Raw genomic sequence first — 17,027 nt, 5'->3', positions numbered from 1 at the left:
AGCAAATAAGAATTTGTATGTATATATATTATTAACGAAAGCAAAGGAGAGTATAGAAGGTGGGTTCACTTAGAAGAACGATGAGGTCATCATAGAAGGACTGTGGTTGGGTGTAGTCCATAGCACATGAACTGTTAAACCAAAGAACACATTCAGAGCTCTATACAATAGCATGAGCACATCACTGCTCTTAAACCGTCTCCAAACTAGAGTACAAAGAAGACTGAGTCTATAGCAGGTCATAACGTTTTATTCAATTACTTGAAAATGTACAATACATACAAAGTAGGCATCATCGGTGGGCTGGTTAATACTGGTAGTCTTTTGAGACATATTCCAATCAGGACATCATTGGATATTAACATCATAAATACATGGACACATTCATACATGAAAACTAGTTTCTTTGTGTGAAACTGAGTGAGGTTGTTCTGACGCTCTGCTGTATAACATCAGAGGAAACAAGCTGCAGGCTCTTCTCAAACAGAAGGATTTAAAGTGAAATAAATGCTAACAAACATTACTGAGTTGAGAAGAATCCTGTGTAAACACTGGCTGATAAAGACTTTAGAAAAGGTGAGGGTTAGTGAGAAGCCCTGCAGTACAGACCGCTAGTAATCGTATTCTGCCTATACTTCACAGTTAAGTATATGTGTGTGTACATACAAGCCATAGGAATAACCCAGGGATGTTTCACTGTGGAATGGATATCGTACAATGTTCTTTTTTCATTGATACACCTGAAAAACAACGTGAAATAAATTGCTAAAAACTGTGCGTTATTCTGCCACTATAACATGGGGACAACGTTTAAGAAATCATGACGAGATCGCAGGGATTGGGTTTTAAGTGGTGGAGAGTAACACACTACTCTATAACACGGTAGTCCAGTCCTCAGAAAGGTACGGATTCAGCTGGAGAAGCGTGCCGGTTCTTGTTGGAGAAGGGTGTGTTCCACAACACACGTTAGGGTGTGGGAGTTCTTCAATCTCAGGAAGTACTGCTTCTTTTTCTCGCCCTGGGCCGGAACCTCATGACTTCATCTTCCTGGTCGCTGTCGCAGTCCCGCTGAAGGAAGGAACCACACAGAGGATGTGCTTGTTACTGGGCTGCACAACAATACTGTGTGTATCAGTTCTCTATTAATAATCCTTATCATTGTGGCATGACTGACTGTTGTTTACACCATGAATCATATTTTGGTATCAACAACATAAAGAGTCACGTGCCTTTACCTCAGGACGGCCGGACAGCTTGGGTTGGCCTTTCCTCATCATTCTGGTGAGGTGATTGCACAGGGACACGATTCTGATGGACAGCTGTGAAAAAGAAAGGCCCAAAGAAAGAGTCACAAAGGAACTGGATGGGATCACCTTCAGGGGCTGATGGGTGGAAGGGATTCATACAGACTTGTGTTCAGGGTCCATGTATTACCTGCCACCTGCGTCTGATGTACTGTCTCCGGAAGTTCTCCAGGTTGACCACGGACAGCCTCTTCACCAGGGCTTGCCTGGGGTTCGAGGGCTGGAGGGAGACAGGAAGCAAAGGGCAAAACGTTATCTTCCTGAGGGTCCTCATATATCCCTGGTTGCTCTGTATAGTGTGTTTGTGTGTGTGTGTGTGTGTGTGTGTGTGTGTGTGTGTGTGTGTGTTTGCAATTCAAGACTGTTGATATGGGAGTTCAAACCCAGAACCTTTGGGCTGTGACACAAACAATCTGACCACTAGACGGCCAGACTATCTTATCCCCGGACTGGAACATGATTGAGAAATCATGATGCAAGATACAGGGATTGGGTTTGGCTGGGGACATTTATTTCAGAGTAAACAAAGAAGGGGGAAAAAGAATGGCTGTGGGAAATGTTTGTGGGGGAATAAAGTCCAAGGCCTGCGATGTGTCTTTGCAATCTTTGTGTTGAAAAAGACAAAACTTCCAACAGTTGAAACAAATGACAGTAGTGCAAAAATATAAGTTCAGGAACATTGTATAAATCAAGGATAAACCAAATATGCACATATTCAATTTCAAGTTAGTGAACGTACAAAATGCAGGTAGATGCTGACATTTGCAAGAACTATATAATACAGAGCGTAATTTAATCTTTGATATATATAGTCATCCATTGAACATCCTTAGAAATAAATATAACAAATAAAGTAAAAGGTGCTCCCTTTTCCATCATGAAAAAGGCAAATCAAGGACTTAAGCACAACAAATGAATTTTCAGGAACATTTTCGGAAAAAGATAAGAACAGCATGGAATGAGAAAAATAGATAAATAACAAACAAATCGACGTTCCAAGAAAGAAAATAAATAATAAGTGCTCTAAAACTGGACAGAAACGTACATTCTAGGAAGTTACGTACAATATGCAACATTTTCCTGTTTTAAATTGAACACATTCTGTCATGTAGACTTTAAGGCGACATGGATCTGGGTAAAATGCTCAGGCTCTACACAAGCGTAGAACAATATAATCTCAAGAAGCGCTTTTTGAGGGTGGGCGGGGCTTGGAGAGAGCGGGGGAGGGGCGCAGCAAAACGCTTCATTTACACATTAACTCTGGAGCTTGTTTGAACACGCAAATCTTGCATATTGTACCTTTTAATTTGCTGTAACAAATACTTCCAAAAACGCTTTACCTTTATAAAAAGTAACAAAGTATTTAAGAAAGAAACATTCCAAAACGTTTGGAATAAAATAATGAAGTGAACCATAAATAAATCAACATTAAATAAATACAATATATTAGATCAGAAGACCCAATCCTCAAGTCACACGTCCCGTCGGCTAGCCGGACTCTGTGATTGGCTGCCGGGCCGCGGCGCAGAGCTCCCCCCCCCTCTGCCGCTGCAGCAGCTCTCTCAGCGCCAGCGTCAGCTCCCTGTCGTACAGGCCCTGGCCGGCCGGGCCGCGGCGGCTCCCGTCGGCGCCCTCCGGCGGCGGCTCCCCGAGCACCCCCCTCAGCCACCGCAGCTCGGCGCTCATCTCCTGCCGCAGCCCGCTGAGCCGCCGCTCCCTCTGCCGGTGCTCGGCCCCCACGGCGTCCAGGCCGGCGTCCGCTCGCCGCACGTCGCCCTGCAGCCGCCGCCGGGACGCCTCCGCCTGGCGCACCTCGAAGCGGACCAGGGACAGCTGCTTCCTGGAGCCCTCGCTGTCCGCCCTGCGGCCGGCCTCCTGTTGGTCGCAGGCGCGCAGCAGCGCCTCCACCTCCACCCGCAGGCCTCGCCGGGCCACCGCCACGCCGCAGAGCTCCGCCTCCATCAGGCCCACCTCCTCCGCCACGCGGGCCAGCAGCTCCACGTCGGCGTAGGTGTGGTTCCGGGGCGTGCCGCGCTGGGACTGGAGGGTGTAGTCCTGCAGGGGCTTGGGCTTCAGGGGCTTAGGGTCCACCGGGGACAGAACCCTCCGCTGGGCCTCAGGTACGGGCTGGGACTGGGGGACCGCAGGGGTTTCTGGGACCTGGGGGGCCTCCGGGACCACTTCTACCCCCTGGGCCCCTGGGACCTGCTCACCCTCTGTAACCTTAGCGGCTTCGGTGACCACCTTGGCCCCTTGGGCCTGGGGGGTCTCTGGGACCTGCGGGGCGGAGCTCATGTCCTCGAGGCCATGGGTCTTGAGACATGAGGGGGGGTGCAGGGAGACGGTGTGAAAGCGGTGGTCGTTTGGGGTGCGAACAGAACACTGACACTTGAGGGGGAATCAACACGTCAGGGGAGGTTTTCGTGCGTCGCACGTGGTGAACGGCAGGATGCAGGTGGGATGGTGATGATGACGTTGGTGAGTCGGTGGTGAGTCGTGTTAGACTCCTTGTGTCTTAGCTTGTGCTTCTCAGAAGGATGCAAGGATGTCACACCATTCACATGCAGGTCAGAGATCTTTGTAGGAAACGTGTTCAACTCCGAAAAGCGTTGGTTAAACGTCCAGCTCCGAAAAGCGTTGGTTAAACGTCCACGAAGGAAAAATCCAAAACATGCAGTTTGAATGATTTAGATTACGTGACAGCTTTGTGACTGTGATCTTAAAAAGTGTTTTGAGGTAAAACGGCGACTGAAGTAGCAACAACTAGATATAGCGGAAGTGCATCGTAAACAGTGGTGTGTTCGACTGTGAGAAAATGTACTGAAGTGTAACTTCCCCGACCACAAACTAAGTGAAACCAGCTACTGACCGTTAGAAGAGATGTGAGTCTTTGTTGCATGAGATACTTTTGTGTGAGATCTCATGAGTATTAATCAGTGGTGAATTTGAGTACACAAAACATGCTCTTTAACAGCAGAAACCTTGTGCATACCTTGATCCACGGGTGGTCAAGAGCATCTTCTATGGTCATCCGTTTTCTGAAAGGAAATTAGATAATTGATGAATTAATGATCCAGCCAATCAATAAACCTAGACTTCGCCAAACCACTCTAGCAGCAAGTGTAAGGCATGTCCCTTTCTAGATAAATTCCAAAATGCAGCATCTAGAATCAATGATTTATAGTGGCTTCGTTAGCTTTCAATTTGCAGTTGGACGTTTTTCCTTTAAAAGGTGCAAGTTTTAGGATTTAGTGGCAACGAGCGGTGATTACCTTATAGGACAGGCTACGGTGGCCTTTCAGGTGCCATTAGGTACTTTCAAGATTATCGTCTAGGACAGTATTTAGCAGCCAACTGTCAAATGATCAGGTTCCCTAATGTGTTTGGTAATTTAGTCAGTAAAACCATAGCTACTGTAAAACATTGCGGAGCAAAATAGTGGGCTCCTTGGAAGAAATAACGTATGTCTATGTAGAAATAAAGGGTTCAATAAATTCCTATTTATAATTGGACTACACACTAATTAAAACCTACTTATGAATCTTCCAATCTTCCACAATCTAGTCCAGATGCTCCCGATGCCTCTGAATTCCACACACTGCACCTTTAAGCGCTCACCGTGTCGTAACAACAGAGAGAGAAAGTCTGGTCTTTACGGGGATTGGAAAGCAGCGCTCGCCCCAGGCCTCTGAACCCCCGGTAATCCCACAGGATTTGTTGCAGCACAGGATCCAGCGCGGAGGCTCTGTACCGGGATCGGGGGACTTGGCCCTTCCGGCCCCCCAGGCCGCTGAGCCTGTTACGGGGAGAGAGAGAGAGGAGGGCCCCCTACCTGGTGTCCTTCTCCAGGAGCCCCCTGATGAAGTTCTTGGCCAGCTCGCTGGTGGTGCCGAAGAACTCTGGGTCAAAGTCGTAGTTCATGGCCGACACGTTCCCAAGCGTCTCCTGCTTGGTGTCTCCCAGGAAGGGCGACGCCCCGCTCAAACTGTAGCCACGGCGACAGGGACATGTTAACTACCGCACGTGTTTGCACACGCACGGAAATGCAGGCACACACACACACACACACACACACACACACACACACACACATTTGGACAGTTGGAAGTGAAGTGCTACTTACAGGATATAAGTGATGACTCCGATGCTCCTGTGAATGAGAACAACAACACTGTGAGTCCGGACAGAGCCCATGAGCAGGGCTTCAGCGCAGCAGTCATTAGGGCTCTCTTACCACATGTCTGCCTCCAGGCCCAGTTTCTCGTAGTTCACTATCTCTGGAGCTGCAAATAGAAGGACACACACTTGAACATCACTGACACCCCTAGGCCCAAACAACAAGCCTCAGTCCAAATCTGGAGAGGTCTTAATGTTTCAAACAGGAGACGCAGAACAATAGAGCTCAGCTTGTTACTTACCCACAAATTCAGCGGTTCCAAAAATTTCTTTAAACTCCGTGCCGGCTTCTATTTTATGTGCGAGGCCAAAGTCTATGATTTTGATGCGAGGCACTGGAACATTCTTATCCAGCAGTATTATGTTCTCAGGCTGAAACACCAAAACAAAACACACACAAAAACACACACACACACAGACACACAAACACACACACACGCACACGCACACACACACACACACACACAAAACGGCCCAGGTTAGAGAAACGATTCCTACTTATATTAAGAATACATTTGGCATCATTTAGCATAGAGTCCGAGTTACTTGTTTAGAGTCATCTATCAGTGTAGGCATTAAAGAAGAAATATGCAATTATCACAGGGTGATATTACTGTCAATGTGTTAATACTGAAAGAGCTACATGGATGATGATGATATGGATTACATAATTGGGTGTCTGTCACACTAAATAGCTTTTTGCTCAGACAACTGAAAGGTTCAAAAGTCTAAAGCTTAGTCAAGTGGCATTAACAGGGTGGATGGATCCTATGCTGGACTGACTCACTTAGCATTACAGGAAAACAACAAGTGACAACAAGTGAATTCATGTCGGGTATTGCAGGTCAAACATTGTTCAGGCATCTGGATCTTAAAGGTCTCAACAAGAACGTCCAAAACAGGATGAAATGATCATTCAGCCTGCGTGCTGACATCCTCCCCCTGACGTGCAGATACCCTTGTGGTGTCTGATCGTAAGGGTCCGGGGCTTCAGAAAACAGGAAGCCCATAAGAGAATACATTGGAGACGTACCTATACACAGCACGCGGTATCGCCGCTGAAACATGCAGCTTCCGCAGTGACCCCAGATGGGAGGTGAATGTGGGTGTTTGTGTGAAGATGGGCGTGGTGGGGAGGGGGGAGGGAGGAAGCGTCATTCAAACAAAGGGGAAGGCTGGTCTTACCTTGAGATCAAAGTGAGCGATTCTTTTGGAGTGGAGATACCGCACGCCTTCCAGAATCTGCTTTAAGAACTGAGTAGCCTCCTCTTCACAGAGGGAATCCTTTTGAGACAGGAAGTCAAACAGCTCCCCGCCAGACACTCTGAAACACATATGGAAGATAAGTAGCAAACATTTACACTATGTGGTCTAAAGACACTAGGTAACACCCAATGTAAAACACATAGACACTCTGTAGCAAATGTATACACTATTTAGCACATGAAGACTAAGTAACACAGAGACACTCTGTAACAAATATGGAAGATCTGTTGCACATAAAGGGTCATTAACTCGAGCAGAATGTTTTTGTAAAGTTTAAATTAAGTGATGCGTGAATAGTGAATAGTGACATATATTAAGTGAATAGTGACATATATTGCGTCACTATTAAGCAGCTCTCCTCTTTAATACAGGATACACAAAGCATGTTTGGAACCAAGTTCACTTTGAACACTCCATAGCTCTGTGTGTGTCCTGTGAGCATGTAGTGTGACGTACACACACAATAGATTCAGCCAGTTGGTCGGCCTACCCCACGACCGCTCCCCCCCCCCCATTTGATTGGATTTAGCTTTTAATTAGGACTTTACATTCCTGAGCACTTTGAATTCTGTGTGTTTGTGTGACTGTGTGTGTGTGCGTGTACTTGTGGGTTTGGCTGCACATCCCTTTTCAGCGAAAAGCGGATATCTATAAAAACAACCTCATGCAGTCGTGAGGCAGAGCTGGGCAAATGCAAAACAGGGGGTCGAAATACTAATGAAATACAACAGGTGTTCTTAATGAGCCAGTGAACACAAAACCCCCTTTTTAAACGTGGTGATTTGTCTTATATGATCGTCAACATAGTAATCTATGCCAGTGTATCACTGTTACAGAAATAAGTCCCTAATTTGGAAAAAAGGGGTAAAATCCTACGTTGTTTTTTTTCTATCTTCTCTTTTTTCTTTTCTCCCCGAAACACTACGTGAACACTCTCTTTGAGATTGCGGTCTTTTCGTGATGTCAGACTTCCTTTTGAGGTAGTCTGATGTCATGACCGAGGGGCACCGATGGCGGAGTGTGTGGACGCTGACGCTCCGTCTGAGCAGCAATTTATCCAATGTCTCTGTGCGTCCGAGTTAAAGTTAGGCGCAATTCGTACACAACATCGCTCATTATAATGCTCATAACAAGTTACACAACGACGGCACTAAAAAAGTATCGTAAAGTTGGCATGGGTCGTTACCATGGGGATAACAAGCCCCCCTCTTTTCTAGAACACAATTTTTAGATGGCATAGTGTTATACCATGTGAGATGTACCGAAATAATCAACACTGTTTCAACTTAATAGGCAAACGACTTTAAATCTATATCCATCTTGGATCCAGCCATCCTACTATGTTAAAGCTGAACACCTGTTGCACATTGAGCAATCAGTGTGAAACAGGTTAAACCAGCCTTCACCACACTCACCAAGGGAGAGATCTCCTGCATGGCAACATAGACCACCAGCGTCATGTATCATTATCTACAGACTTACAATAAACCGGATTTCCAACCCCACCGCCCTGCTTCCTTTGCCTGGGGGACCCCAATAAAAACCACCTAGACGGCGTGTAGCATGGACTTTGCTACAGTCAGAGCTTTATATAATTAAGGCTGACTTGTGAGACTATATCCATATGTATATTACCCTATTAACACAAGGGGCACTATTTTAACGGTCTGAAACGCAAGTGAGAAGCGCAAAGCGCAAGTAGCTTTGTGGGCGGTTCTATGGCGATGTCGCTAGTTTACCGGCGCAAAAAATTACTCTTGTGTTTGGCGCGAATCTAAAAAGGGTTGGTCTGAAGTAGCCTAATTACCCGTAGGTGTGGTTTGGGTGTAACGTGCAATAAACCAATGAGAGTGCCAGCTCCCATCCCCTTTAAGAGTCATGAGCGCATTACAATCTGACGAGTTGATATTTTGACAGCGCGTCTGCAGTCTCCGATGAGACAGATGCACATGAATTTCAAACTTCAAATGGCTTAGTTTATGGGCAAATAAAACGGCCTAATTCACACATGGAATTAGGTTTTCTTCCACAACTTCAGAAATACTGAGTCCTCAAATAAATTTCGGCAAAGAAAACTTATATGATATAACACATGATATGCGGGAACTGTGGTTTTATTTAATGATATATGCAATACATTACAAACATCTTTACTTATCAGTATTGTATGCATTATCGTTATCGACTTGTGTTCCTAATATGCATGTGTCCCCCGTTAATATACATTGCAATGGACTGTATTATGCGTTACGTGTTTAGTTTGCGTGTGTTTAAACAGATGGACGCACACACGCGCGCCCGCATTCATTCATTCTTTTTAACACTCACTCGCGGTAAAACAATATCTTCTCACGATCAAATACTCATCAATCCTAAAAATTATGGGCATGTACACGATGTCTGTGTCAAGAAAATATGTGTTTGCTGTACGGTGTTTGCAGATGCATTGATTTAAAAGTACAACTTATTACCGCTGTATTAGCTGTTCTTTCCCAAATAATTTACCAAGAATGTGTGGCTAGGTAGATGAGAGAAGCAAAGTGTATGTGCGAGTTGCACAAGCAACATTATGCATGCGCCCTTAAAATACCATCTAAACAACGCGCCGCTGACTTTAAACCAGGTATTTCCTGGTTTGTGGCACAATTGTTTTCTGAAACAGCAAAATAGCACCAGGGAACATTTGCGCCAGAACACGCCTCCTTCTTTCGCCGAACCGCCCCTTGGGGCGCAAGATCATTCCCTAATTTACCGACGCGTTGCGCAGGAGGGAAAAGAACGCTCTGTGCCAGTTGCAAACTAGAAACGACACATGCGCCAGTGATTAAGTCAATTGCGCCGGATGCAAGATAGGGCTCAAGGTATCTCCTGGTTGAGGGAGGCGACTCACAGCTCCAGGACCAGCACCACGTCGGTGTGGCTCTCGAACACGTCGTGCAGGGTCACGATGTTCGCGTGCTGCAGGCTCTGCAGGAGGTGCACCTCCCTCTCGATGGCCTCCCGCCGCACCCCGCGCCGGCTCCCCCGGCTCACACGCTTCTTGATGAACTTTGCCGCAAAGTCCAGACCTGTGCTCTTCTCCCGGCACCGCTTCACGATGGCAAACTGGCCGCTGGACAGGAGACAGAGGGACAGAGAGAGGGAGACAGAGGGACACTTTCAATTGGTGCTCTCACACATTCACCTGTTTTAAAAGGAGGAATATCCAATAATGAACGTGATAGTGATGAACCAAAGAGAGACATAGTTAATGGGAGGTTTGTACGGAATAAGGTAATGTCTTCAGCAGGTAAAGTGTGAATCCTAGACATATAGATATTCTCCTGTGCAGGGATGGGTAACTCATCTACAACGGCCACAGTATGCAACGCCGTGAAACAGATTCTGGACTTCCTGTTTCCCAGCCTGGGGGGAGGGAAGGCTGACAAAGGGCAGCAGTGAGCAGAGCTGATCACTCCTCCACTCATCAGCTTCCTGCCAAGACGTCCGGGCCATCTTCAACCTCTCCCCGCCTCAACAATCCCAAATATTTGGCCAAGGGGGTGTGGCGTACAGATCAATCCACTGTCCTCATTGTGTGTGGAGGATAGCCGTTGTCATGGTGACACTGAGCTTTATTGGGTCAGGGTGTGAGGGAGTGAGGGTTATTGTGGCCAATTAAAATTCTTTGAATTCAAATGTAAATTCATTCAGGATTTTGTGACTTGAGGTAAGTAAATAACTCAGTCTCCCTGGTATCACGTGAGAGCAGCAGGGTAATAAGACCCTGAATGCACATGACCGGCTTCTCTCATGTGCATCCAGTTTACTCTGGGTCAGGTATGTCTCTTTCATACACACCGTCACAACACTGTCATGTGGTAAATCAAGACAATTGTGCACAGCCAATGCTGTATTTGACTCACACTCACAATTTCCATTGAGAATGCCAACACAGTAATCAAATCTAGAACTGTACCATTGATTTTAACAAAAAATCCTCATCTTCTTGCATAGATCTTGGTGTACGTATGTGTAAGGACGAGAACGTAATTAAACTAAAAATAGCAGAAAGCCGAAACACCAACGACATACAATCAGCCTCAAATAGCCTCTCAGTCGTTACCCTCAGCCTGCTGAGTGGCAGCCGAGAGGGAGGAGAGGAAAACAAGAGGCACAGAGAGAGAGAGGGCCTGCAGGGTCCTTCATCACTCACACAAGAACACGCACACACACACACACACAGACGGACACGCACACAATCACACGCCCATCCACACACCGACGGCCAGACACGAACCCACGCTCACACCCATGCACATGAACACGCACACACACACCCACGGTTTAAGTTCAAAGCTCTGGTGTTAAGGTTACACTGTGTTATCTAACACCTATCTGATAGCGTTAACACAATGTTAAGCGATGCTCATTGTGGCCTGGCTATACCTGGAGCAGACACAGGCAGGTATAGATGTGGGTGTGTTCTCTATTTACACACATGTTAATATTGACCCAGGGCCAGGCGTCTAAAGACATGTGAGCTGGTGCAGCAGCGCCCTGCTACAGGCCCAACAGAAAGACCTCCACCGCTGGGACAGGGCTGCCAACACGTGCTGAAGACACACCAGGGAAGCATTGGGAATAGGTTTACTGAAAGCATGGCCACTGGGGAATACAAAGCTAGACAATCAGAGATCCAGATCACCAAGCAGTTGCATGTGAAGTAGTGCAGGCCTACTGCAACATAAAGAACCACCGGCATGGGTAGGGATGAGCCCCCAACCTTCAGTGTTTAGGCTAGTCAAATTCTTAGGCTTTTGGTAACAATGACAGCCGCCAATCAAACTTCAAAAGAAGCAACAATAACAAGGAAATGGTTAACTAGCTACAACAGACCAAACAGTCAACATGGGATACATTTAATCATTACAGATCATACAGTTGACTTATATGGTGTCAATGTTCCACAACATGGTACAACGTCTACACATGCTCAGTGAATGCATATGTTCTTCTCTTGAAGGCTATCCGGTGACCTTATATAACGGTCACATGGTGGCCGACACAGTGTGCTAGCCTAGACCTGCGGTCAGAGGGATGCTGGGCGGGGGGCATCCCACGACAAGCTACGCGTGCCGGCTGCATTAACGCTAAGCCGTCGGGGAAAGGAGAGCGCCGTGTCTCTGAGGAGGCTCCAGCCTGGACAGCTGAAGGTTATTAAACAAGGTCGCAGGCATTCATGGACCAGTGCGGCGCCAGGCCCAGTATTTAAAGACATCGGGGAACTGAGCCACCTCGGGGACCAACGGCTCCTTCGCTGACAGCTCGGTCTCTGGGCACTCCTCACAGCACTCCTCACAGCACTCCTCACAGCACTCCTCACAGAACGCAGGGAGTGCTCGTACCGGGGTGTGCGTTAAACATCTGGAAGTGCGTAAGAAGAGGCGAGTGAAGCAACATCCTTCCGTCACCTCAGAGAGTAACATGCTGTCAATATGATTTATTTTGCTAAGAAAATGGTACAAAAATAATTATAAAAGTATAAAGAATATAAATATGTATTATTTTGCTTGATCACATGCATCAATCTAAGACGATTGGGCAAGTTGAACGTTGAGTTCAGGAGTTGTTGGCATTGCAACGGTTTGATATGAAAGCAAAGCTGCACCATGAGGGTGTGGGAGCGTGGTGCTATGTCCCGCTCTGCCGTAGTTCCCCTGAGCAACCGGTTACCCCCATCGGGATGGGAAGTCCTGGAATGTGGAGCAGGTCACCGAGGGAGTTCCCTCTTCTATACAGACCCATCTTTCATCACGTTAGCAGAGCGAGGGAGGGGGCGGCTGCCCGGGCCTGAAGGCTGAACTCTGAGCGCGTTGCAGTGAAAGCATCCCACATGTTTTCTGTGCTGCAGCCTGGGAACCCAGACAACACCCATTGCTCTCTAGTACAATGCATTCAAGAATCAGTGAGTGTACCTCAGAACACTTCAACAAAAGCCAAACTTGATCGGCAAATTTGGTGTTTATGGCATGGATGGCGAAGGTCTCCAGCGTCAAAGTTTTCCAATAAACTCAAGTCTATACTAATCTGCTGATACAGCACAGAATGATGTTTTTTTTTTGGGGGGGGGGGGGGGGGTAATATTCATGTATACATTAAGAGTTTATAAAATAAAAACACTTTACAATTGACATGTCCTCCACTGAACACGCGTGATTCACAAACTCACGCGTGAAAAATAAAGTCACTCTACTCTACTTCGGTTCAGTGGTCAGTTAACTACTGAACCAATACAATAAACACATGCAAACACAAGTATGACCTTGGTGGGTGACTCGGGCCATCGCTCTGTTCCAGTTTACTTTTCCCACCGTTTAACAACAGAGACACAAACAAAAAAAAAACTTACAGCAACTGGTGTTCAAACCCAAGGTGTCAAACAGCTCGGCTATTCACGTTAAATGCAAGGGGTCGCACTGACAAAATTTCCGGTGTTTCCGTGGCGATGATGTTGTCACCCGGGGCTATTACACGCTGGGTTATGCAAGGGGGGAGCAGCTGCCAACCACAGCCCTCCATGACACTTCCAATGTCATCACCTCCCTCCGTTACACTGTGGCTAGACAGAGACAGACCAGAGAGTCTAGCAGGGGTTAGGGTGCTGGAAGGGTCTGGGTTCAAACCTCCGGGGCCTTCTACAGGTCTCTGTCAGGTATCAGTTTTTTTGGGAGATATTGAAGTACTGTTTTGCCTTCAAGGACAGGAGAGTGGAGATGACCAGGAAGGTGGGTTCGAGAGGGACTGACATGTAGCCAAAGACCACAGGCTGGAACCTTGACCACAGGGTCATCCTGTGTATTTTTACAGAAAATAAGACCGATGATGTCTACATGAACTAGGAAGCTGATTTCCTCCCTAACGCCACGGTCTACACAACGGTGTGACGTGGAGGAAATGGGCTGTTCTTCCCTTCGCTTTTTACGATCCAATTAAAACAGCATTAATCAATTATCTCCTTGGCTAACAGTTTTGACAATGGACGGTCGTAGGCAAGGGTCTGAACCTGTTGATCAAGTTCAACCCAGGCAGAACACAACACAAACACACACACATGTGCAAACACGCACACACATAGCACAGCATGGGGTGACTCAGCCGTGTGAGGCCCCGGGCCATTCTGACTGCAAGTTGGCTGCAATGAGCCAACGAGCAGAGGATAATCAACATGAGACAAAGGAAGGCAGCTGTCGTAGTGTGGGAGACATGTGTCAGGGGCTGTGGCTTTCAACCACACAGTGCCACATCGCTGTCACTCATCGCTGTGCAGATGAGGGACGGCGTGAAGCATCCGCATCTAAAACTCTGACCACATCCAGCCGCCATATAAAAGGCGGAAGTTTAGAGAAAAAGGTTTGGATGCAATGTCCTGCCTCTAGTGTACCAGTTTACAACTCATTGCTCTTAAGCTGACCAAAGTTCATTTTCTAAATCTAGAGCTCAATAAAGCTCACTAGAGCTCACTTCCTATATCTAGACTTCTCTTCCTACATCTAGAGCTCACTTCTTACATCTAAAGCTCACTATCTACATCTAGAGTTCACTATGTACATCTAGAGCTCACTTCCTACATCTAGAGCTCACTATCTACATTTAGAGCTCTCTTTCTACATCTAGAGCTCACTACCTACATCTAGAGCTCAATTCCTTCATCTAGAGCTCACTGTCTACATCTAGAGCTTACTATCTACATCTAGAGCTCACTATCTACATCTAGAGCTCACTAAAGATTACTTTCTACATGTAAATCTCACCAGAACTCCCTTTCTACATGTGAAGCTCACTAGAGCTCACTCTCTCCATCTAGAGCTCACTTTCTACATGTTAGGCTAACTAGAGCTCAAATTTTACCTCACAGAGCAACGTCCCCACAGCAGTTGATACCAAGCTTTGGGATTGGGAGATACACACCACCATTGGGAGTGTCTGCTGAGGTGTGGATGCTGGAGATATAATCTTGAACTTACTACTTATACACATGTTGACCCAAGCTGAGCGGACCCGTTTAGAAAACAGCAGGAGGGGTTCTCCCACCCTCCTTATTAATGAGGATGTAGAAGCTGTAGGCTGTACATGGCTGTACATGTTGAGTTAGTCAAGTGACACAACAACGTTGCATAATTTGTGCATGTTTTTTCTGTGTTTTGATGACTCGTGACAAAGCACAAAGTTCTACCGAACCTCCTTCCAGTCAGTCAGTAATTGGCGCACATGGAGGTGGAACTCATTATTGTGAAAAAGCCCAGCTTCCTTTTTCTATTGTACTGCGTGCCTCAACTTCCACCAGTCCTGCTCTGGCTCTGATGATAGACATAGATACATAAACGCCTTTGAATTTACTGTAGAAATGCAAAGAGAAACCTGACACGCCTTTATGGACAGAAGTGTTATCTCGTGCTGTAAACGTCAACCAGTTTTAATCGGTGTGTCCCTCCCAAGAGGAAAACACGCACGGCGGGCCAGCTGTTTCCATATGTTCATCGCAATGAGCTCAGGGGCCACGACCAAGGGCCGATATAGTCTGATAGTAGTGTAGTGGATAAAACCCCATACTCTCACACAAAATGTGAGAGTATGCGAGAATGACTAGGTTTGAAAGATTAAGGCCTTATTAGCACTTGCATTAAGTAACAACAAAACCTGTTGGTGGTGAGAACGGGAGAAATGTGTATATGTCCCTCAGGATGTCCTTTGTCTTATCTTTCCTTCAAGGGGACCAGGTGATATTAATACATTGTTTATTGTTTAGCTTTATTGTAACAATATTTATCTTATATACTTACATACCTATATACTTTATACTTAATTGACAACAGAGGGAGAACTGTCTCAGTGGTTGCCGGTCACCCTAGTTATGTCTGATCTAATCCAAAAAATAAGGGGCTCCTTATCCTATGAATGACAGAGGGCCCCTTAGAACAGGCCCCCCTTAACTCGGCTTCTTTCCAAACTGTTATCAAACATACAGGCAAGGTGTTGCTCATAGCTCCTAAAAGCCTCAATCACTTTCTCCAATACTCTTAGAATAACAGGGGACTTGATCACAAAATGATACATGAACCGAAATTAAATTCACCTATCGTTGTAATTAAAATGGCAGCTTGCAGGGCACTTACCTTCCCAGGGCTTCTCCAATCTCATATAAATCGTCCACTTTCTGCTGTTTGAATTCCGCCATGCCCGATGTCCTCATCGGCATAGTTCATACATGAAATACTCAACAGAATTGTCTTTGTTCAGGTCCCAGTGATTAGCAGTATGATCCGTTGTGTGAACAGACGACAGCTCAGAGATGTGGCGGGTCGGCTGTAATACACAAAGCAGTGAGAGAAGTAATTACATGTTGAAGCTTGTTTAATAGCATTCCACCTCAGAGCTGCAGCACAATTATGCTCTCATGGGAGGATAAAGCATCAAACTCATACAGGCATATGGACCAATATCTAGTCAATAGTAATAACAGTCATCCATTTTGTAGTTAAACAACTAACTTACATGAAATTATATCAAAATAAGTTAGTGCAGATAAGGGTACATGAGACTTCATTTAGACTTAGTACAGTCAGAAAGTGAGCCAAGCTGGTTGTTTTTTTTTATCTTCGGGTGATAACAGGACATCAAACAAACACATAATTTGGGTCAGTATCTGCGTTTACTGGCACAGTTGAACATTGGAAAGCTAAGTTATTATGAATAGACTTATTCTCAGGAAAGACATCCCGCTGCTCCTGCTGTAGATGACGTTCATACAGAAGAGCTATTCCACATTAATTTTGAAGTTTGGAGACCCAACCACACGCTGTAAAATGAGGATAGTGTAGTATAGTAGTATAGTATAAGGTTGACCAGTGGCTTACCTTGTTGTTAAAGGCAGGTCGATGAGCAAACTGCCATGCTGTCTCTACTACTGCAGCTTGTCATTCCGTCTCATCCTCTGCGTGGTGCCTGCGGTGAGTCTTCAGTCTTGTTTTAACATCACGGCAGCGCCCTGCTGCTTTTGTTGCTTTCAAACTAAAGGGCCGGCCCCCTGCAGGCAGCCTGAGGAACAGCAGGCAGCGACAGAAACGCTATCAATACAGATGACTCACATTCTAACATATCCTTCTTCTCGGATGGACTTTGAGAACTAGGTCTGCTTCGGACCAACTTATAAATGCCAAACGCACACACGTACACACGTACACACACACTCTATAAACTATAAACACAACATGTTATGGCAGTAAAAACTTTTATTGTATT

At 46.1% G+C, this 17,027-nt stretch overlaps 1 protein-coding gene across 2 annotated transcripts; it reads right to left on the bottom strand.

The window, feature by feature from the left end:
- Positions 1-285: 285 nt before the first annotated feature.
- Positions 286-16,746, bottom strand: dapk2b (death-associated protein kinase 2b). 2 transcript variants are annotated; one of them, XM_079743473.1, is made up of 12 exons: positions 16,643-16,746; positions 15,902-16,091; positions 9,637-9,858; positions 6,666-6,804; positions 5,723-5,852; positions 5,539-5,587; positions 5,428-5,454; positions 5,137-5,289; positions 4,297-4,342; positions 1,435-1,524; positions 1,230-1,319; positions 286-1,068 (listed from the first exon to the last, which is right to left on the bottom strand). In XM_079743473.1, the coding sequence occupies exons 2-12, from the start codon at positions 15,982-15,984 to the stop codon at positions 991-993; spliced, it is 1,107 nt and encodes a 368-aa protein (XP_079599599.1). In that variant the 5' UTR covers positions 15,985-16,091; positions 16,643-16,746; the 3' UTR covers positions 286-990. The 2 variants fall into 2 exon arrangements, with proteins under 2 accessions (XP_079599599.1, XP_079599600.1); XM_079743474.1 differs by having other exon boundaries at positions 1,236-1,319.
- Between the last annotated feature and the right edge of the window lie 281 nt (positions 16,747-17,027).

The sequence above is a fragment of the Pollachius pollachius genome (assembly GCF_949987615.1).
Source record: "Pollachius pollachius genome assembly, chromosome: 9".
Taxonomy (NCBI): Eukaryota; Metazoa; Chordata; class Actinopteri; order Gadiformes; family Gadidae; genus Pollachius; species Pollachius pollachius.
This window is presented reverse-complemented; position numbering and strand designations above follow the sequence as displayed.